The sequence below is a fragment of the Marmota marmota genome, unplaced genomic scaffold (assembly GCF_001458135.2).
Source record: "Marmota marmota marmota unplaced genomic scaffold, marMar, whole genome shotgun sequence".
Lineage (NCBI taxonomy): Eukaryota > Metazoa > Chordata > Mammalia > Rodentia > Sciuridae > Marmota > Marmota marmota.
Window position 1 is genome coordinate 1,541,237 of NW_025999969.1, and position 22,331 is coordinate 1,563,567.

At 42.3% G+C, this 22,331-nt stretch overlaps 1 protein-coding gene across 1 annotated transcript in view; it reads right to left on the reverse strand.

Moving 5' to 3' along the window:
* Positions 1–252: 252 nt before the first annotated feature.
* CUNH3orf70 (chromosome unknown C3orf70 homolog) overlaps positions 253–22,331 on the reverse strand; it is a 171,004-nt gene continuing 148,925 nt past the window's right edge. Inside the window, 1 exon segment of the mRNA XM_015499882.2 lies at positions 253–5,001. Coding sequence (XP_015355368.2) covers positions 4,445–5,001 — 557 coding nt within the window. The 3' untranslated portion in view covers positions 253–4,444.

Sequence of the window (22,331 nt, forward strand, 5' to 3'; positions counted from 1 at the left end):
AGAGTTGGGAGTAATGACCACAAGCACCTATTGTAGATAACAATATCTACCTGCACTTCATGAAGTTCTGTAAAGTTTAAATGGGACATTAAATGGGCATAAATTGCAGTACACATTCAATATAAATGTCTCACATTTTGAAACTGTGGGTTTTTGTTTCCAGCTCACACTGTGGTTGTCATTTGAATTAGAACTCTCCAATGGGGGGTGGCGGGTGAGGGATGCCACACTCAAAGAGCAGATTTGTTCCGGTACAAAAGAAGAAAAAATCATGTTTATTTCACAAGGCAGTATTTTCCTAAAGTATTACACACAAAAGGAAAGTTGAGTTGTCTTAGGAAAACAATGTAATTTTAGGAAGTTACAGAAGGGTCAACATTGTGCTTAAAACTTTAAAATAGACAAGTTTAAAAAAACAGCACAGTAAGTGAACATCGCCAGGTATGAACAGCCTTAAGCAGCTGGTGTGAACGACACGGAGCCTCCACAGACACCAGCAGCCATGGGCTTCCTGCGGCAGCTGGCTGTCCCATCCATTGGGGGGATAAGAGCACTGCTTCCTCCTCCAGAAACAGCCCCCACCGACAGGAAGGGGGCCCTTCCCCAGCACAACCGACGCTCAGTTGCTATCGTCATGATTCAATTTTTACATGGTGAATTCGTTTTGAGAAGTGCCCTTGTACTTATGTTCGGATTCAAGGAAAACTGACATCCCTGGAGTGGGTGGCATTGACAAGTGAGTGGGCTCACCTGGCCTCCCCGGCTGCCTCCCCCTCGATGGCAGGGAGGCCACCCACTACTGAAAGCCAAAGCACAACAGGCCACTTCCTTTTAGGTTCATACCTCCTCTAGACAAGGGGGTAGGAAAGAAAATGGGCAAACTGTGTTCCTCCTGTGAAAAGCCAAAACATGATAATAAAATTCTGCAAACAGGATGTGGGAGTAATTAAGAAGAAACAATATAAACATTCCTTTAACTTGTGCTTTTTTTCTTGCCCAGTGGTATCCACACTGCCAAACACATTTGGGTATTTTGACAGCTTCCTCAAGTATCTGGTTACATCCTATTCCCCAAACAGAATTAAATTTGCAAAAGAGTTTGTTATGATCAGTCCCAGAAGGACTGTGACGTTTCAAACAGACCAAGAAGAAGTGGAGATTAAGAAATAAAACTACCACTTCCAAGATACAAACAAATCCTAGATCAAATCAGGAAATAACTACATCGTTTTTATATGACCTTGAACTGCAAGTCTTCCAGAAAAGCAACTCTTTTCCCCATAGGGTTGTCCTCAAATTTTCAATATATACCTTAAGAAATTACAAGGTAAAAAAATACCTGGATTTGACAATAAAGCCTTATTTTTCAGTGTACCAAACAGTTATAACCACAAAAGCAGTTTAACTGCTTTGTCGTTTCTCAGAAAAGTTGTAAGCATATTTGAAATTTAAATTCTGAAATCCTGGTTAGATAAGAAAGCAAAATTCTCCATTTAGTGAAATTAAGCCTCTGCCTTAATAGCCTTCAGACCAACTTGCTAAAAGTGGGAATGGTGCCAGGTTTCCAAAAAGCCCCAAGAAAGCAGTTTATCCACCCACATGACCCAGCCCTGCTCCGAGAGGCCCAAACGATGAAGCCCTCATCTCTCTCTTTTTGTACAAGTATTAATCAAAAGTCTATTTTAACATGACTGTGCTTAATGCCTACACTACATATTGCAGTCTAAGTATTTTCTAAAGTGCCTATAAATATGCTTATGCAAATTAGCAATATAATATCAGGATTACAGAGAAATTCATATTCTATAGAACAGAAGATACCTAGATTTTAAGTTGAAACTACACATTTTTATATCCTCCTTAGTCGGTTTTAGAATGAAAGAATAAAGAACAATTGCAGTTCAATCGTATTTCAGGTTATTAGTATTAACAGTGCTAGGACCAAAGAAATTCTTGTTTGTGCTTATTTAAAAAAGACTTTTTTTGAGATCCAGAAGTATCTGATATTTAGAATCCAAGGGGAACATCTGTAATTCTATAAAACAGTAAGTGAAGCCTAGTGAGTTTTTAATTATAAAGAGACTGTGCAAATGTTTAAAGTGGTTATTAACCATTATCATATCCAAAAATTCCATTAAAATTGTGGCTGATCTAAGTGGCAGTAAAGGAGTTTAAAAAACAGGAACCTGAACAAAGTCATAGATATTACTGATAAAAGGGCCCAACCCTGACACACAGTCAAGCTCCGGGAACGTGGGCATGACCATGTATTTCCATGGCTTTGGGGCCCTGGTTGTTGACTCCAGTGAGTTCACTCTGTGGCTGTGGGCCCAGAATAGAAAACTGAGGGGACCGGGGTAAAGAAGCAGCCCCACTGCCTGTGCCCTTGGGGGGAAAGTCAAGGTGCTCACCCAGGGGCACACCTAGCCAGGGCCCTGGGGTGCCATTAGAACCCTGAGTACACAAAAGCTGGTGAGCCCCTTGCAGGCACTGCCTTCATGCCTGCCTTCAGCTGGCCACTCCCTCAAGGGAGGCACCAAGAAGCTCAGGCAGGGCTCATCAGATGTCCCCAGGTCACAGGGCCGCCAGGACAGAGCAGGGAAAGCCCCCCAGGCCCAACCCACCCTGGCAGTTCCTGGAGCAGGCTGCAGTACTACCTTCTCAGGTTCTCATTTTGAGTTCCACATTTCAATAAGTGGAAACCTCATGCTGCATCCTCGTCCAACACGCAAAGTTTTAACTAATGCTGGTTTCCAAGGAAGATGCATGCTCTGCCTTCAACCCTACGGCTGTTTGGGGCACCTAAACCTAACAAAAATCTAGTAAATCACTTGAACTACACATACAACTAGGAAAGCAGATTCTTTCTCAAGTAGTTTGTAAAGGATACCAAGTGGAGGATTTGGGGAAGAATACGGCTTCTTCTTTCCTAAAACACTTAACAAGACACAGGAGAGATGCGGACAGAGCACAGGACAGTGCCACAGGAGCACACTCCCAGAGAGCGGAGATGAAGAGTCATTTCTCTCTCTGCAGCACTGATGGTTCTCATCTCATTAGGCAATACTTGAAAGTTCCTGGATTCTTAACTATGCCTCACAGAAAATTTGGAGAAATGGCAGATAACCAACTCATGAGAATAGTTGGTATAAAATGGAGATTAGGAATAGAATTCTGAAGAGAGCTAAGAATTATTCACTATTTTGTGTGTGAGAGAACATATACAATGGACTATAAATATTAGTGTAGTAAATGAATATTACACAAAATATTTTCTCCTGACTCAGCAGTGAACTATTTCAACTGCTTTTGCATTTGCATAAAAAAATCCATGCATCATACTGAATTCTAATTCATTTCTCACCTAAGCCATTCTAATGCTTCATACAACCAAATGAAGCAGAATTAATCAAACCTATTAGATTCATTCCTAATCCCTAAAGGACTTCTGTCTTTTAGCATTTCCATGCTAACTAAAACTATTGGTTTCTTTTTCCTTAAGATGTCAGATGTGGCTGCCTCCTAAATACAATACCTAAATAACTTCCTAAGCGTTTTCCTTAGTTTTGAAGAACGATTAAAGAAAGCAGGCAGATGCTGGAGAACCCCCACGGCCAGCTCAAATGCTGTAGCACCGTCCCCAAGCCACGTCCACCTCTCCCTTCTCCTGCATTCCCAGAGCACTGGATACCGCTAGCTACTGGTATTGAGTCCCCTACTGGGATGTGGGCCCTTCAAGGGAGAAATCAGGTCGTCTTCATTCTGTATCCCCACAGCCCCCGCAGCATGTTAAGTGCTCAGCTAAAGTTGGAGTGACCATGAAACTGTTGAGGTCATCTCTTCTCACATGAAGGTCTAGCTGAGCCCCAGTCGTGATGGGTTGTGCAAACGCTGCCCATTACCGGGGCCAAGCTGTCTCCAAGCGGAGGTGGCTCTGGTCCAGACCCAGTACAGATGGTGGGGAGCAGGGTAAAGGGGAGGAACGGCATCAACCACTGGGTACTCTGTCCCCCCGGGGGAGCTGCTTGCCCATGGGACTAGCAGGACAGGGGTGCCATGAGCATGCCACAGGACGCCAAGAGTCTTTCTGCAAAGGACTGGCTATTAGAAAAATACTGTCGCCATCACTCTAGGGAGCTCCTCCGCTTGATCCATGATACTCTGTGGTCATCGTTTCACTGCTTTCACAGTTCCCAGTGAAATTAAGGCTGGGTCACAATCCATGACACCAGATGCTACATAGAAAGTAAGTCGAGATACAAAAGAAAACCGTTTGTAATAAAAAGAACGTCTTGGTTAAAAGACTAATTTAAGAGTGACACTAATCAGCAGACCACTGAACTGCTATGGTTGGTGGGGAGGGGTAGAAAATATCAACAGCATTGGAAAAGGGTCCATCAGACCAAAGTACAAAAGCTCAGTGTGGGTCCGAGGGCGCCTGGACTCACACGGTGGTCTCTATTGTTTCGATCACTTCCAGGTCAGACTGCGAGGGGGAGAGCAGGGTGCACTCATCCGGCTCCCAGCTGCTCTCTGGACTGTAATCTTCCTCTGAACTCAGTTCTGCTCCTTCTTCTGTGTCCTCATCACATGACTCCACATAGTGAGCCCCAATCGCATTGATCCCAGAGTCCTCAGAACTTGAGGGAGAAGAGCAGTGATCTATTTTTGGCGTATTGCTCTCTTTTGAAATTAAGGCATCGTGTGCAGAGACCTCCTCGGGGCTCATCTTGTGGGAATGTGGCGCCGGCTGCTTCTGCACGTAGCACATCTTCCCGTTGATGCATTTAACCTGATAGTTGTCGATGAAGAGGTCTGAAATCATACAGTACCTGGGGGAGTCCGGGGGAAGGGGAGGCTGGAAGACAGATGCGAATTTCAAAAAGTGTTCGGTGAGCGAGACTGAGATCTGAATGGTGTTTGTGGGTTCCCGAGGCCTGGCAGGAATCTCAGTGCTTGGCAGCTGTTCCACAGGGGTCATGGGCTGGTATACGTATTTGCCTGTGGGACACAAAGGAGAGGGTTGAAATCTAAGAGCATGGCACAAACTGTATTAACATAGTGATAATGGTTTCTTTCTGAGGACTCAAGAACATTCTTAAAAATATGGAACATCTAGAAATGAACTGGTAATGAAATCACTGAACACTGCTGTAATCAAAATAGAGCATGGTGTCAGGCATGGTGGTGTACACCTGTGATCCCAGCAACTCTGGAGGCTGGTGTGTGTGTGTGTGTGTGTGTGTGTGTGTGTGTGTGTGTGTGTGGGTGTGCGCGCGCGCCACAAGTTCAAGTCCAGCCTCAGCAACTTAGTGAGGCCCTGTCTCAAAATAAAAAGGCCTGCGTGTGCAGTAGAGTGGTAGAGTGCCCCTAGGTTCAATCCCCTGTACTGCACAAAGGAAAAAGAATTATGGGATGTTCACTCCCTAGGCTTCCACGCTGGTTTGTTGGTTTGGTTTGGTTTGGTTGGTGGTGTGAGTGAATGAACCCAGAGCCCTGCACATGGGGAGCACATGCTATAACACTGAGCTATAACCTCAACCCCTAGTTTTCCATGTTTGAAGCAGAACACACACACACTTAATAACTAATGGCCTACTGGACTGTTCTGACCTCCATGATGGGTAAGGACTAATGATCTCTCTAGAGACAAAGTGTATCAGCGGCCTAACAAGGTGCTCTCCCTGACACCAATGTCACTGGCACTTGCAGCCTGAGCCAAGCAGAAGTACAGGCACAGGAGGGGGCCACCTGGAGGGTGTTTCCAGAAGCCAAGCAGCTCACTTCCTGAATTTCCCCTCTGCTGCCAGCCCTCGACCAACACTTCTCACAGTTAACATGGATGTGAGACCTAAAGGGACTGGCCCAATAAGTCCCTTTTCTCAGTCTCTTTATTCCACATTTAACAAAGTCTCCCATATGCCAAGTGCTAAGGAGATAGAGATGAAAAATACCCAGTCTATAAGTCTTAGCTTTTTATTTTGAAATCATTAAAAGTCATCAGTGGATAACCCCATCCCAAATCCAGAGACAGTAACCACAACCTTGGGCATCATCTTGGGTCTTTCCCAGTTTAGATGAAGGGTTATCAGTCCATCCATGTCATATCCATCCTGCACATATTTGGGTTGTTTTGTTTTCATACCAGGGATTGAACTCAAGGATGCTTAGCCACTGAACCTCATTTCTAGCCCTTTGAGACTCTGTCATTAAGTTGCTCAGAACCTCAGCTGCTGAGGCTGGCTTCAAACATTTCTGCCCATATTGTGACACAGCTTTTTAACTTTAGTACTACTGGCATTCCTGACCAGATAATTCTTTGTTGCAGTTCTATCCTTGCACTATATGGTGTTCAGCAGCATCCCTGGTCTCTACCCACTCAGTAGATGCCAACAGTGGATCCTTCCCAAGCAAGAATACCACATGTGGCCAGACCTTGTCCAATACCCCCTATGACTGGTCACCTCACTCCCAGACAAGAATCACTCATGGCATCCTCATAAAGCATCTTTTTAATAGGCAAACCACTAATTATGTGTGTCACGTGGCCTTGTTTAAGTTCTTGGTCAGACTGAAAATCTTTGCATGGAATCACCTTTTGAAATGAAAATGGTCTTAGGAGTTTGTTTTGATTTGTTTTTGGTTCTGTGGATGGAACTCAGGGGCACTCAACCACTAAACCACATCCCTGGCCCTATTTTGTATTTTATTTAGAGACGGGGTCTCACTGAGTTGCTTAGCCCCTTGCTTTTTGCTAAGGCTGGCCTCAGCCTGTAGCTGGTATTACAGGCGTGCCCCAGGCTAGGTTTTTTTCTAACATTAATTAAGCCATAGAAGAATGGCAACTTCAGATCAGAAATGTGGTGGTATCCATGCCACAGGTAATCTATTAAAATCAACCCCCCTGGCTTATATTTTTTGTTTCTTGACTCCTGTATAAAAAAAAAAAAGTACCCTAGATGCCCCAATTTCTTTGTAACTAACTTACTCTAAAAATATCTTCATCTTTAAGCATGGAAAAGGCATGTTTAAAATCATTACACCTTTGGGCTCCCAAGGTCAGCTTCAAAACCTGGACAAATATCACTCAAACTCTATGGTCTGATAAAAATATAAGTTAGAAGAACCCAGTCACACCTGCCTGGGAACTCTGTTTAAAATACACCAGGTAGCTCCATTTCTCTGTATCGGTAAAAGAAGGCGTTACTGTTTGCCAGACAGAGTGAAAGGTCAGCTCTAACAGCTGGCACAGAAGGACCCCTGCCTCTGGACACTGCGGAGAGGAAGGAGGTGGACCTTCAGGCCTTCTTGCAGATTCTCCAGTTAGAGGTGTGTATGGGGACAGGACGGAAGAGAGAAGAGATGTGGGACTACCCTCTCCTGCCTGCAGAGTGTTGATCCACATGACTGGAATTGACTGGAATGCAGGTTTGGTTTCCTCGACTCTGGGCCAGAGGTTCTGGGGCTTTGAGGCTGTGTCTGGCTCAGTGGACAGATGCTTGCCCCAGAAAGCTGATTAAGTTCATTCCACCTAAGGGACTTCTGGCTTAGCTATCTTGTCACAGCCCTAGAGGACACTGGCAGAGCATTCCTGCCTTTCATAACCCTCCTCAGACCCTGAAGGAACAAGGCTGCATTTAGTCCAGAGATGGAGGCGGTGAGGCCTGGCCTTGGGCCTTCCCAACCTCCTTCTGCTGTTCTGGCCGAGTCCCCCGCGCCCTTCTCCTTTTCTTTTCCCTCTATTGCGCTTCTTCATACTTTGGTCTTTCTCCTCTCGGTTTTTCTTCTTTCTCAGTCCCCTCTCCCCCAAAGCTCTTTTTTTCTGTTATGAGGTATAGTGCTATGGGCTGAATGTTGTGCCCCCTGCCCCCCAATTTCAAATGCTGACATTCCCTGTTCCCAGTGTGATGGGAGTGGAGGTGGGGCCTTTAGAGGCCAGCGGGTTTAGATGAGGGCCAGAGGGTAAAGCCGGCATGACGAATCAAAGGCCCTTATAACAAGAGGAAGAGACCAGAGCTCCCCCCGCTTTCCCCTGGTGCCAATTCAGGATCTGCAAGCCAGGACCTGCGCCTCGCTGGACACTGAACCTGCCAGACTCTTGATCTTGGACTTCCCAGCTTCCAGGCTGTGAGGGAAAAAGTGCTGATAAAGTTACCTAATCTATAGCACTTCATTACAACAGTCTGAAGTGACCACGACAGGTAGTAAAGGAAAGAGAAATGCAACTGGGAAAGGAAGGCGTGCCCCGCACTGCAGACTCCATTCCTCGTGTAAGGGACGTCTGTTAAATATGCTTATTCAGCTAGGGTGACAGCCATGACCTGAGGTACAGATGCAAAGAAGATGAAAGAGAAGTAAAGAACAGTAGAGACCATGTGGGAAATAAAGTCTGGTAACCACTTTTCCTGTATAAGCTAATCATGTGTTTGATTTGCTTATGTGCACATTGAAGGATAAAAACAAAATAGGATTGGGGACATAGCTCAGTGGTAGAGCACTTGCCTAGCATGAGTGGGGCCCTGGGTTCCATCCCCAGCAGTGACAAAAAAAAAAAAAAAAAACCACCACCACCTCACATCAAGGGTTTAGTTTTCTACAGTGTAGAGGGGTTAATATTTTGTTCACTCCCCTCAAAACTTCTGCCCCTGTGGTACACCCTGTGGTACACCACATGTTCACAACTATTACTGTTGCAAGTGAAGTGTTACAAATTATCGGGGATTCAATTCTGTCCATCCTACTGTACTTGAGAAGAGTAAAATGAACTAACACAGTTCAATAGTAAGGACCAAAACAAAAGAGTTTCTGGACATTTAGTCAGGAAATTCAATAACCATACTCTAAACAGCATTCTTAATTAAGAGTTTATTATGTTATTTAAAGAATAGATGAATGAGAACTTTTAAAACTTAAACATCTAAACAGTAAAGATAATCAGAGTCCAGCCTTCAAGAAAATAAAATGAGAGTAAAAAAATCCATAGACTGTTTATGCTCCAGAAATTCCACCTCTGGGCATATATTCAAAAGAAATTAAAGCAGGGTCTCAAAGAGGTATTTGCTCATCGTAGTATTATTTACAATTCACCAAAGGGTGAATGCAACCCAAGTACATCCAACAGGTGAACAGGATATACACACACATATAAAACAGAATATTATTCTACCTTTAAATGGAAGGAAATTCTAACACATGACACAACATGGATGAATCCTGAGGAAAATTATGCTAAGTGAAATAAGCCACAGCAAATAAATACTGTATGACTCCACTTTCTGAGGTTCCCAGAGTTGTCAAATTCATAAAGTCAGACGGTCAATGCTGTTTTCCAGGGCTGGGGCATAAGAAGCATGGGGAGTTGTTTAATGGGTGTTTCCAGTTTGCAAGACAAAGAACTGTGGAGATGGACAGCTGTGACAAGGTACCTCTGAACTGTGTACACTGAAAAATGGTCAAGATGGCAAATACACATACTTACCACAATTTTAAAACTTTTAACAAATTAACTCAGTATATTCATAGACTGTGGGAAGAAACTGAATATAGAAAAAAATTCTTACACTAATGAGATGAACAATCCAATTAAAAAATAAAAAGGGGGTGTGGCTCCCCCTTAGAGCAGCAAGAGGGCTCTTTTGGTGATGGAAAAGTTCTTTATCTCGGCTGTTTTGATGCTAATACCCGGCTGTCACACTGCACTACTGTTTTGTAACTTACTTACCAATGGGGGAAATTGGATAAAGGGGACAAGGAAACACTATTTTTCACAAAATTGTACATGAATCTATAAATTTTTCAAAATAAAAAACAAACAATAGAAGGAAAAAAACACCACAGAACTCATGTTGTAACACCCTTTTCCACCAGTGCATTGTATCAGGAGGTGCAGTCGATACACCCCATTGCAGGTTATGTAATGCTTGACCTGGTATCTAGGTTTCTCCATTACAAAGTTCGTTTTTCTCTTTGTAAGAGATATTTTGAAACTATAAAAATATCCCATTATGCTTTCACCCAGTAACTTTAGCAAGCACAGGTGGACCCTGCCTGCAATCATTATTATAATAGTGGTGGCCACCATCATTAAAATGGTGTTTCTATTTCCGTAATTCCTTCTGTATTTAATAATTAGAATTCTACATAAGCACTAACAGCTGCTCCTTCTCCATTTATTCAATTATTTATGTAAGCACAGACTCATAGATGTTTTATTCCATGAATTTGCTACTCATTACTCTCATTTATTTTGTTGCTCAAATCATGCCAGATTTTGCTCTTGGGAGCTTGTTACAGTTTGGATCTTGAATGCCCCCAAAAGGTTATGTGTTGAGGGCTTGGTTCCTGGCCTGTGGCACTACTGGGAGATGGGGCCTAGTGGAAGGTCATGGGGACATGCCTTTCGAGGAATATGGGGACCCTGAATCCTTCCTCTCTCTTTGCTTTCTAGCTGCCAGGAGGTGAGCAGCTCTGTCCCGCCATGGGCTCCCCACCATGACATTCTGCTTCACCACAGGCCCCAAAGCAACATAACCAACCAACCATGGACTCCAATCTCTGAAACTGAAGCAGCAACTCCTCCCCAAGATGCTCCTTCTCATCTCTGCTAATAGCTGCAACCTGCTAGTTTCTGCTTCTGTAATCATGCTTGCTCAGCAGCCACGGCAGGAACCAGAGCTGCCTGGAGAAAGGGGGAGACATCAAGATTACCTGCGTAGCAAAGTCCTGAAACCCAGAAATCTGTTCTGTATAAAAGATACCAAGAACAAAGGGCTGTGCTCAGCTTTCTGAAAGGACTCCGCTGAGCCTGCACCAGTGCAGAATAATCCTTGCTCTCCTACATCTCCAAGGGCTGCTTGTCTCTTTCCAGGGCCATAATTTTCCATATTTTTCTGTATTTTCCATAACAATACTACAGACACAATAAACCTTTTCTCCTTTCAGTTAATTATCTCAGGTTTTTTTCTCCCAGTGATGGAAAGCTGACTGACACAGAGCTCCTTCAAAATAGCACCTATGTCCTTTCAACATGCCCCCATTGTGGTGTGAGGACAGTACTGGCTTATTTGTACTCTTCCTGCCCTAATCTGAGAATCAGCTTTTTCTTAAGAGCTCTAGTCCTCTTTATTAATAACTTGTTCTCAAGTTTGTTCTCAAAATATTCCTAAGAAGTGGAATCTCAGCTATTCAAATCACTCACAGAGCTCATACATAGGAGAAGAACATTACACCTCATTGCACTATTTAATACCCATTTCACAAATAAATAAAAAATGAATTTGTGAAGGTTTTGTTGTTTTGTATATATTTTTTTTCATCTGATGCAGGGTCTTGCTAAGTTGCCCAGGCTGGCCTCATGATCCTCCCACCTCAGCCTCCCAAGTAGCTGGAATTAATGGGCGTTCACCCCCTCAGCTGGCTATGTGAAGTTTATTTTTATCTCAATCTTTTCAAAGGGAGCTGAACCCCTATCTCTTACCATATACAAAAATTAACTCAAAATGTATCAAAGACTTTAAAAAGATCTGAAAACTAATGAAACTACTAGAAGAAAACAGAAGAAACACTTTAGGACATTGGTCTAGAAAAAGAAGACACAAGCAAAAATTGGCAAATGGGCTTATATCAGATTAAAAAGCTTCTGCACAGCAAAGGAAACAAGAAAGTGAAGAGACAACCTACAGATGAGAGAAAATATATGCAAACTATTCAAGGGATTAATATTCAGAAGATGTAAGGAACTCAACAGCAAAAAAATCCAATTAAAAAATGGATATGACCTGAAGAGATGTAAGTGACCAATAAGTATATGAAAAAAAAAATGCTTGATGTGCCTAATCATCAGGAAAATGGAAATCAAAACCATAACGAGAAAGGCCATTATCAAAAAGTGCTGGTGCACATGAAGAGAAAGGGAAACTTTCATACTCTGTTGGTGGGAATGAAATTAGTACAGCTGTTATGAAAAGTAGTATAAAGGCTCCTCAAAAACTAGAAATAAGGATCGGATATATAGCTCAGTGGTAAAGCACTTGCCTAATGAGACCCAGGGTCCAACTTCCAGTATGGAGGGAAAAAAAAGAACAAAACTAGGAATCTATCAATCATATGATCCAGCAATCTCACCACTAAGTGTATATACATCTCCAAAAGAAAGGTAATCAGTAATCAAAGAGACATCTGCATTTGCATGTTTACTGTAGTACTATTCTCAATAGCCAAGATACAAAATCAACCTAATAGCCATAAAAATAACACAGTATATATACACAATGAAATATTATTGAGCCATAAAAAGAAGGAAATACTGTCATTTGCATGTACCTGAATGGAACTGGAAGACATGTTAAGTAAGGCACAGAAAGACAAAAACTGCATGGTCTCAATTATATATGGAAGCTAAAAAGTGGATCTTATAGAAGTAGAGAATAAAACAGAATACTGTGGAACCAGAGGCTGGGCAGGGTTAAGGGAGGGGGGATGGAAGGAAGAGGGTTAATGAGTACAGGTGGATAGAAGGAATACCCTAATTTTCTATAGCATAGTAACATAAGCATGGATGACAGCTATCTCAAAATAGCTAGGAAAGAGGATTCTGGAGGTTCTCAACACAAAGAAATGATAAGTGTCTGAGATGACAGATATGCCAGTTACCCTGCTCTGAGCACATTGTGTAGATATACTGAAATGTCATGCTGAATCTCAAATACAATTACTTTGCTGATCAGAAATTAAAATATACTTTAAAAAACACCAGCAAACAAAAAATTTGTTAAATTTTTAAAGGAGCCAAAGTCACTTTCTAAATAATAAAGCTGATTAAACAACATGACTAAGATCACAAAAAACTGTGACTGATCACTAAAAAATAAATTTCAGACATTTTTCTTTACAGGAAACCTGGTTTAACCCATTCAGTTGTCTCAAACGAAAGCCAATCAAAGCCATAACATAGGTAACTTCCACTATTAAAGTATTGATTCATAATAGTCCTGATTTTTTCCCCATTTGTGTCTGGTAATAATATATAGTACTCACTCTTCTCCCAATGCCTCAATGAGACACTAAAGATTTTTTCTTAGAAAAAATAGGAAGGTTATTATTACATTCTCAAGCTCATACATTAACACAGGAGTCAGTTCTAGGACTCAGTCCTTGGAAGACACCATTTGCAAACACACACCTACGTCTAGATGACACTGTTGTTGCCACTGTATTCTCTGCAAGTTGCTTTAGCTAACATTCCCATTTGTAACACAGTGTAATTACACAGCAGATAAATTTCCTGAAGATGATTCTTTTTATTGTAGAACACAAAGAGAAGAAAAACCAAAACACCAAAACAAATACAGAAAATAAACTAAAATTTATATGACCCTTTAAGAAATTGCATAAACCTTGTTAATCTTTTTTTTTAAAATTAAAATCAGTTGGGTATTTTGATTCTTAAAAGATCGTCTGGAAGGGAAATGAGCTCTTTGCTTTTTGCAGATAGTTTTATGGTCATGAAATGTGTGTCCCCCTTGACACATGAATATACCACTCTCAGGGATTGTGAAGTAATTTTAATGTTAGCCTAAGCAAAATATAATTAGAAAGGAAATCTAAGGAAGGGAAGAGTGGCCTGAGGTGAACTGTATGCAAATTTCAGATCTTAGATTTTAAATAGTGGGTCACAAACTGGGTGCCGTGGCTCCTGCCTGTAATCCAAGCAGCTCAGAAGGCTGAGGCAGAAGGATCAAGAGTTCAAAGGTAACCTCAGCAAAAGTGAGGTGCTAAGCAACTCAGTGAAACCCTATCTCTGAATAAAATACAAAATAGGGCTGGGGATGTGGCTCAGTGGTCAAGTAGCCCTGAGGTCAGTGCCTAGTACATTCCCCAAATAAATAAATAGTGTGTCACAATTATGTTTATTTTATTCCTGAGAGTATTCAATATTTTGAAAACAAGATAGATACTGTTATTTAACAATTTCTGCAATGTGCATCATTCTCTGAGTTGCATATCACAGACTAAAAGCAAAAGAAGATAGCATTTGGTATAACTCAAAGTATTTGTTATGGCCTGACTCCCCATCCTACACCAGTGGCAGTGAATGTACCAATATTTTTGTATTTGACTATGAAAACACTTGAAGCTCCCATTTGGAAATTTAAGCAAGAACTTCATTTTTGAATTGTAAAATCTCTATTATGATGGAATATTAATGTGTAGCAAATCCTTAGTGAGACAGACAACCAAAAGCATGGTTTGTCAGCTTATTTAACAAATAGTTATTGAATATCTACTATGTTCATCCTACTAAATCAAATGCTGCAGGAAAATAAAATGAACTTCTGAGAACTTTCAAATCTGAACAGAAAATAAAAAGTAATCTACAGGAATGTACACAAGGTGCTCAGCAGGCAGCAGAATAGAAGCCCAGACTTCCCGGAGATTCCACATGGTATCAGGCAGCAAGCAGAACTGCTCCAGGCAGGTTTCAGAGCTGGGTTGGTCAGTTCAGCACTGGGGACTAAGCAGAGGAGGACGAGGTCTGTGAGCAAGCCTGAGACTGGATGGGGTTTGAAATGCAAAGCCAAGCAGCTCTGGGTTTTGGTAGCAGGATAAACTGCTAAAAAAAATCACCATGAGCCAGGTCGTAAGGATACAAGGAGGAGGTTAAGCCTTTAGTCTGGTAAGCTACTGATGGACTGAAAGGAGAGATGCGACTTAAGAGGAGGCTGTGCAGACTTTGAGGCATGGTATTCTGACTTAAGCCACGTGACAGTGGTGGAGGAGAAAACGGGAGACACCTTGTGAAGGTGGCCAATCATGGAGGTCAGAGCAAAGTCAGACACCAGATTCCACTAACTCTGCTGCTCATTAGCTGTTTGACCTTTATGAGGTTGTTCAAGTTCTCATGGTTTTAGTTTCCCCAGTATAACAGTAGAGAGTGATATCTACTTCATGGAGTGGTTAAAAAATCAAACATGAAAATGTTTTCTAGCACTAACTCAGTATCTGGCACACTGTGAACATTCCATCATGCTTTCTGTTGTTAGAAGGCAGAGCTGCCTGGAGGGCTCTCCAAGCCAGTCCAGACACTTGCCACGTCACCATTTGGCCACCTCTGCCAAGCTGTGTCTTCCAAGTCTCGAGTCTGAATGCACTGAATGCAGCCAGGAGCCTGGGTGGGCTCCTCTGCCAGCTCCTCTGTGACCCAGTTCTCTGCCTGCCCCCCTTTATCATCTACCCCAAACCCTACATCTGCTTTCATTCCATTTTTCAAACTAATATTTTGAACCTCCATTGTGTGCCAGGCACTGAGCTAGAGACGTGCGGTTAAAAGACCAAACAAAACACACTTTAGTCCCAGAATCCTATGCTCTAGGAAAGGACACACACTTTAAACAAATTGTCACACAAAAGGATATATAATTATAAACCATTAAAAGTGACAGGCAAAAAGTGATGAGGACAAGTAAAAATCAATGATTCAAAATTATACACTTGGCCTCTGCTTCCTTGTTTCCTCGTCCTGAGCAGCTTCCCTCTACTGCGCCCTTCCTCGGTGATGTTCTGCCTCACTGGAGCCCAGAGCTGTGGAGTCGGCCACGTGTGGACTGAAACTCTGAAACCTGCACCTGGAAGCCTTCGGAGGAGAAGCCAAAGACTGAGCTACATGCACTGGTAGTTCAAAATGGAGCACACAAACTCTGTTTCACTCATTCATTCCAGAAAGATTCTGAGTGACTACAGTTGCCTATTGATAAGTCTTCTGGACCCAGATATCTGGTCAGAAGAAGGTTCCAGCACCTCAGGTTCAGGAGACAAAGCTGAATTCCTGAAATTCATGGCTCCTCTCAGCAGGGACCTTCTCCCTGTGAGCCACTGCCTCCACCCACCTTCTCCACTTCAGGATTCTGTGCCCCCAATATAGTCATATAATATTGTTGGTCTAGTACTAATTACCTTTGTAACACAAAATAATGTACATAATACATGAACAAACATAATGCATAATAATATGCCTTTACATACTGCACCATCAACTAGTCAGCATCTCCTGACTCCCCACTTTTACTAGGTGGGACTATTTAAGACCAAACCCTTCCCTCTGCCTCTTTGCCCCTCCCAGTCTCTGGAAGTACATAGTGCTTTCCCCATATCAATCAGGGATATGTTCTCAAACCCCAAGATGCCTGAAACCGCAAATAGCACAGACGGTACAAAACCCTGTATAATACTGTATTTTTTTTCTCATACATACATGCATATAATAAAGCTTAATTTATAAATCAGTCACAGTAAGAGATTAATGACAATAACTAACAATAAAAAGAACATATGAAAAAGAAATCCTGCCCTTTGCATTGACATGGATGGAACTATTTATCATCATATTAAGTGAAACAAGTCAGCCACAGAAAGACAAATACCACCTAACCTCACTCAGATGAGGAATTGAAAAAAGCTGACCTCATAGAAGGTGAGAGTAGATTGGTGGTTACCAGAGATGGGGAGAAGGAATGGACAGAGAGAAGCTGATCCATGAGTACTAAGCTACAATTAGAGCAAGAAGTTCTGGTGTGCGACAGCACAACACGGTGACTACAGATAATAATAATGTATTGTACATTTCAAAAAGGTATAAGAAGAGAGTTGGACACTTTTGCCATAAAGAAATGATAGGTGCTGGGGTGTAGCTCGGTGATAAAGCACATAGTTATAGGCAGAAGGACTTGGGTTCAATCCCCAGCAGAAGGAAGGGGTGGAAGAGGAAGGGAAGAAATAAGTTTGTGGAAATAGAAGTTTAACCTGATTTAAATATTACACAATGTGTACATGTACAGAACCATAACATGGCACCCTACAAACATGTATAATTTTATGTTTAAGTTAAAAATAAATTTAAATTAGAGCTGGGGTTATGGCTCCGAGGTAGAGCGCTCACCTACCATGTGTGAGGCACTGGGTTCGATCCTCAGCACCACATGAAAACAAAATAAAGATATTGTGTCCACCTATAACTAAAAAACAAAATAAGTAAACTTAAATTTAAAATTAAAAAAAAAAATATCCAGACTTGGGATGCTTGATTTGGATATGGGGCTGGAAGCTGGGGAAGCCCTCCCTAAGGAGACCATAATTAGTGCATCTCACTCAGGACGGAGTAGAGTTAAATAGGCAAAGAAAGGGGGAAGGCCCAGAGTGGCCAAAGCACAATGAGCCAGGAGGGGACAGACTGAGATGACGGTGGAGGGGACAGGAGCATGCAGCCCTCAACAGCCAAGCTGTTGCCCTCCTCCCGGGGTCACACCAGGTCTGGACTGACATCAAGGAGGTAAGAGACGGAATGAAGGAGGTGGAAGAAAGTGCCTCCAAGCAGCTGTTCAGGGCAGGAGCCCTTTACCAAGAGACTTCTATAACCCAGGCCACATTTTAGCACCCTGAAGTGTGGCAGCACGTGCCTTAAAGAGGACATTTCCGTAAGAACCATAAGTCAAAAATAGAGATGCTAGCTGTCGCACTTACGAACCCACTGTAGCCAATTAGTAACGAGAACAATGAGTGCTCTATGCTTTTAAAACCATGTTTAGTCACACCTGAACCCAAGTCTTCTGCTTTAAGGGACCAACAGATACATGCAACAAACTATTGAGTATTTTAACGAGAAGCTGCCAGAGAACAACTAGGGGAACGAGAACAAATATAAAACCCATCCCACTTACAATCCAGTTTGGGCCACAAAAATATCCACAGCACCACAAAGGGAAAGATAAATATTAAGTTGTAGGTACCGAGGTCCCATAGTGCTAAGAGTTCAGGGAAAAGTGAGGGCTAGAAGGGCTGGAGAAGGCTCCATAGAAAACACGGAATGTCCACTGAAGGAGAGCTAGGACCAACAAGAGAAAGCAGCATGGCATGCCTTGTGCTAAAACTCAGGGGGCAGGGAGTGTGGGGTGTCTGAGGGACGGGGAGGTGAGCAGCCTGGCTGGAGTACAGGGCTCTTCCTCGACCACGACCAGCCTTACCACTCAGATAATCTGGAAAGAGCAAAACCCTTCCTCTGCTGTGGGAGGTCGACACAGCAAAGGTTGCTCTGCTGAATAAACTGGCACAATGGAACCCCTTAAGTCCAGTAGACATAGACAAGTCCAGTTGGAAGAGCCCCGTTCTAGCCAGAGCCCTCAGAATCACTCCGATGATGGATGTGTAGCTAAACAGGCCATGCAGGGGATTGCAGGAAGGAGAATGAGAACTGACTTAGGTTACCAGTTCCTTTCAGGCGGCCAAGTTAGGATTTCATAGAGTAAATGTGTCTATCTCTTTCACTTAAGCTAGAAAGTTCTATTTATCTGTCTGAAGCTATTCTGCAGGGATAATGGAATATAGGAACCAGTTAGAAAAGAGCTGAGAGTGCCTTCTCCCCGAGATGGGTCACTAGGGGTGACATGAAGCATAAAAACCATATGTTCAGAAAAAGGATAGCTGCTGAGAGAGTTCACAGAGACTCAACCGGAATGTAGTAATTGTCTGCAATTTGCAGTGCAGGAAAACATTCAGAAAGGTGATGGAGGGAAAGAGGAATAAATGGGGACGTGGCTGAATGTAGAAGCTACCATCATTACAAGGTGAGAAAAGCTGCATGAACACCACACCCTTTTGATGGTGGTTAATAAAAATGAAAAGCATATCTTTGATTTTTTTGTAATAAGCCTTGACCTTACATTTTATGAGACCATCTCAACCTCTTACCTTTCTCTGCAAAATGACCATGCATGAGCTGAGTCACCAGACTGGACAACAGATTTCTAAACCTGTAGTCTGAAAAATCCATGTGGGAACAAAGATCCCTACGGAGCACAGCAAAAGCAGAGAATATGGAGCATGACGATTCTGGCATGGCTCTGCCTTCCTACCAGCACACAGCCGTGGCTTTCCACAGATCTCAAACATGTCATTAGCAGCCGTTCATTCAGAGCGGGGATACTGCCGACAGACTAAACTAAGGGAGACAGTAGGAGACATCCGTCACGTTTATTTATTGATCTGAGGATGAGAAGTTCAGAAATTCACAAGAAAAGGATGCTGACTAGACAACCTGATCTAAGCAAAGCAAGATCTGGAAGCATCTGAAGTATTTATCCTTAGCACAGCTCAGTAGGAAATGTCTACTGAATTTTTAAAAATGTAACTTTGTTAAAGACTATTTTTGCAGGTAACGTGTCTGTTCATTATCACAAGAACTTCATTTTCAAAATTATACAAACTAATATAGCATTCTAGAACTTTATTTTTCAATAATTAGCCACAATAAAAATGAAACCTTCTAAATATCTATAAGATAATTTTAAACCAAATTATTAATATTTATATACATAAATTATATCAAAAATATAATCAGAGAAAATACACATATATTTTTCCTTTAATCAGTTGTAATGGTTTCTTCCATATACAGGAGAGTTACTTCCTGTATATAGTTAGGCTACCCAACTCAAAAACGGGTGCCACTGGAGAAATCCCAAGAATTAGGGGTAAAAAGTAACAAATTAATATGTAACAGCTAAATAGCATCTCTACTTTCACAACCCATTTAACTATTAGTGAATGGGAATAAGGAGGCTCAGATTATGGCACCAAAACTCAATTTAGAGCATTGTTCTTAGACTAGTTCTTCATCACAGTAGTCAGGGTGTAAAAATCCATGGAGGGAGTCAGGCCACAGCTGATATTGAATAGTAAAGAGAAAAAAAGGGGAGGGGTCCAGACATGGCAAGATTAGGAATGCACTGGCTGTGTGGCCCTCAGCTCCAACTTTTCCCTAACACGTATGCTCTGCCACAATGGGCAGAACTCCTTAAGCCTGTTGCCTTTACACATGTGTGGGTAGAGGGTGCTGGAGGGACCCTTAGGGAGGAAGGGGTTCTCCCACTGATGGCTGCTGCGAGGGTGAAGGGTAGCTCTATTTCAGCCATGCACCTAGGACATTCAGTTCCTTGGCAAATTTACAGACCTGGCCTGGCCTCACCACATGGAAATCAGTATTACAAAAGCCTCCTGCCCACACACCAAGCTTCTGCTCTCTCTCTACTCAGCCACTCCACCAGCTGCCTATTGCCTGTGCCACCCTGAACTTGAGAGAGTTGCTTCCTGCTTGCCAAGCAACTGCAGACCAAGAGAGCCCGGACAAACCGGCAAATTTCTTGCTACCATGCGGGTTGAACTACACCTTCTCTAGTGAAGTGTGAACCCTAATCTCAGGGAGGAGACTAATTCCAAGTCTGTCTTTCTTCCTGGGGTACTCTCCTGGGGCCAGGGAACCCCAAAAAGAATTTCCTTATATCGTACAGTCACTAATTTCTTAGAGTTTAGTAATGCTTTATATTAAACTCCCCCCCCCCCATTTAATCTACTGTGTGGTTTCTACCCTCTGACTGGATTCAAACTGATCCCATGACCAAGAATAATATGGAATTTCTTGTTGGTAGTGATGTTATGACACCATCAGAAAAAGCATGGCCTTGCAGAGGAACAAAGCCAAGGGCCCCACAAGGCTGAAACACACTGAGGTGCAGTTGCTCTGGATGTGCCTGGGCTAATCCAAGCAAATAAAACCGTCCTGGGGATTGTCTCCCTGTGCAGATGGCTGGTTCAAAGAGGTCCCCAGCTGTTCCTGAAACCAGCATACCAATTAGGGAATTAAAAAAACAAAAGTCACTAATGAAGGACCAGAAAGGATCTCTGTGAATCCTTTACAGACCAAGATCCTAAAATGTCAGTGATATCTTTTTGATGGTTTCAAACAAAAAAAAAATGAGGTTTTTATTGCTTCTGCTGGAAAAAAGGAGGCCTCATTCCATTCACAAGTATCTCTTAGATCCCACTGATTAATGTTAATAAAAAAATCATAATTGTTTTCCATAAAATCCAAGAGGATTACAAAACGATGTGATGGGGCTGTGCAGTTAACAGTTTTGTGAACACAACCAATTACTCATTTTACTTCTTGGTAGGTGGGATGGTTATTTAATGTCAACTTGGAAGGTATTTTTAGATGAAATTAACATTTAAGTCAGTGAACTCTGAGCAGCAGACTGCAGTCCGTTGAGGACTGTATCCAGTCTTAGGTCTCAATTCGCTGGACAGCAGGCTGCGCACAGACCTGCATCACTGGCCCTCCTGAGTCTCAAGCATGTTGGTCCACACTGCAGATCTGGTCTGGCCAGTCTCCATCCCTCCCTTTTTCTCTCTTGAAAACACTGACTAATACAGTGGGGCAAATTTTACCTGCACTGGTATAAGATGATGCCATGGCAATATCATCAAATATGATCAACTTTAACTAATGGAAAGAAAGAAACTAGGGCTGGGGATGTGGCTCAAGCGGTAGTGTGCTCGCCTGGCATGCGCAGGGCGCTGGGTTCGATCCTCAGCACCACATAAAAAATAAAATAAAGATGTTGTGTCCACCAAAAACTAAAAATTAAATATTAAAACAAAAAGAAACTAACTCAACTCTTTAATACTCTTTTTCCTTCATGAGACTATCCATAAGGGGGAACTACCTATCTTCATTAGGCCCTCAGAACATCTGCCAAAAAGCAGCACTGCGAAGCCCCAATCTTCTTAAGGGCAAACATGCATATGTTTTATATATTCTAAATTGATTAGATTATATAGCTAGGTCTAGTTCATTTCTCCTGTAATAAAATGATTGACTTCACATACATCCATAGATTGCTTTCATCAGATATTTTCATTGGTTTTCTGTTAAATACTGTCAGTGTGATTTTTCCCACTTGCTTTTTGGTTACCAATACTTGAGACTCCTATCACTTTAAAACAATTATTTTTTTTTCAGACATTATTCCTTTGTGCAATTTCATCTTGGTTGTGAGAGTGAATACAGACCAAACTGTACCCAGTCTTAGGTCTCAATTCAATGTGGTAAAATCAGATGAAAATGATGTTAAGTACCTCAACTATTTTGCATTATTTCATTATTTCCTTCAATTAGTATGAGTTTTGATACTGGAAATCATGATTCTACTCCAAATTTTGCATCCCTTTCTAGCTAAATAATCCCTAGATAGCCCAGGATCATCCCTAGAAAATGGCCATCATTTCTATGGTGGAGAACAGTCCAGAAATAGCAATTACAATATAATATAAGTGTCACGACAGGATTATGTACAGAGTCCGGAGGAACAAAGGAGAGTAGTCAACAACAGGGTGGGGCAGGAGGGCAAGGAAACAGTGGCAAGAGGTGACATTTGAAAGGGGTCTGGTGGACGGAGGCTCGGGGAAGCTGGAAAAAGCCCAGTGTTCCCAGCAGACTGTGGTGT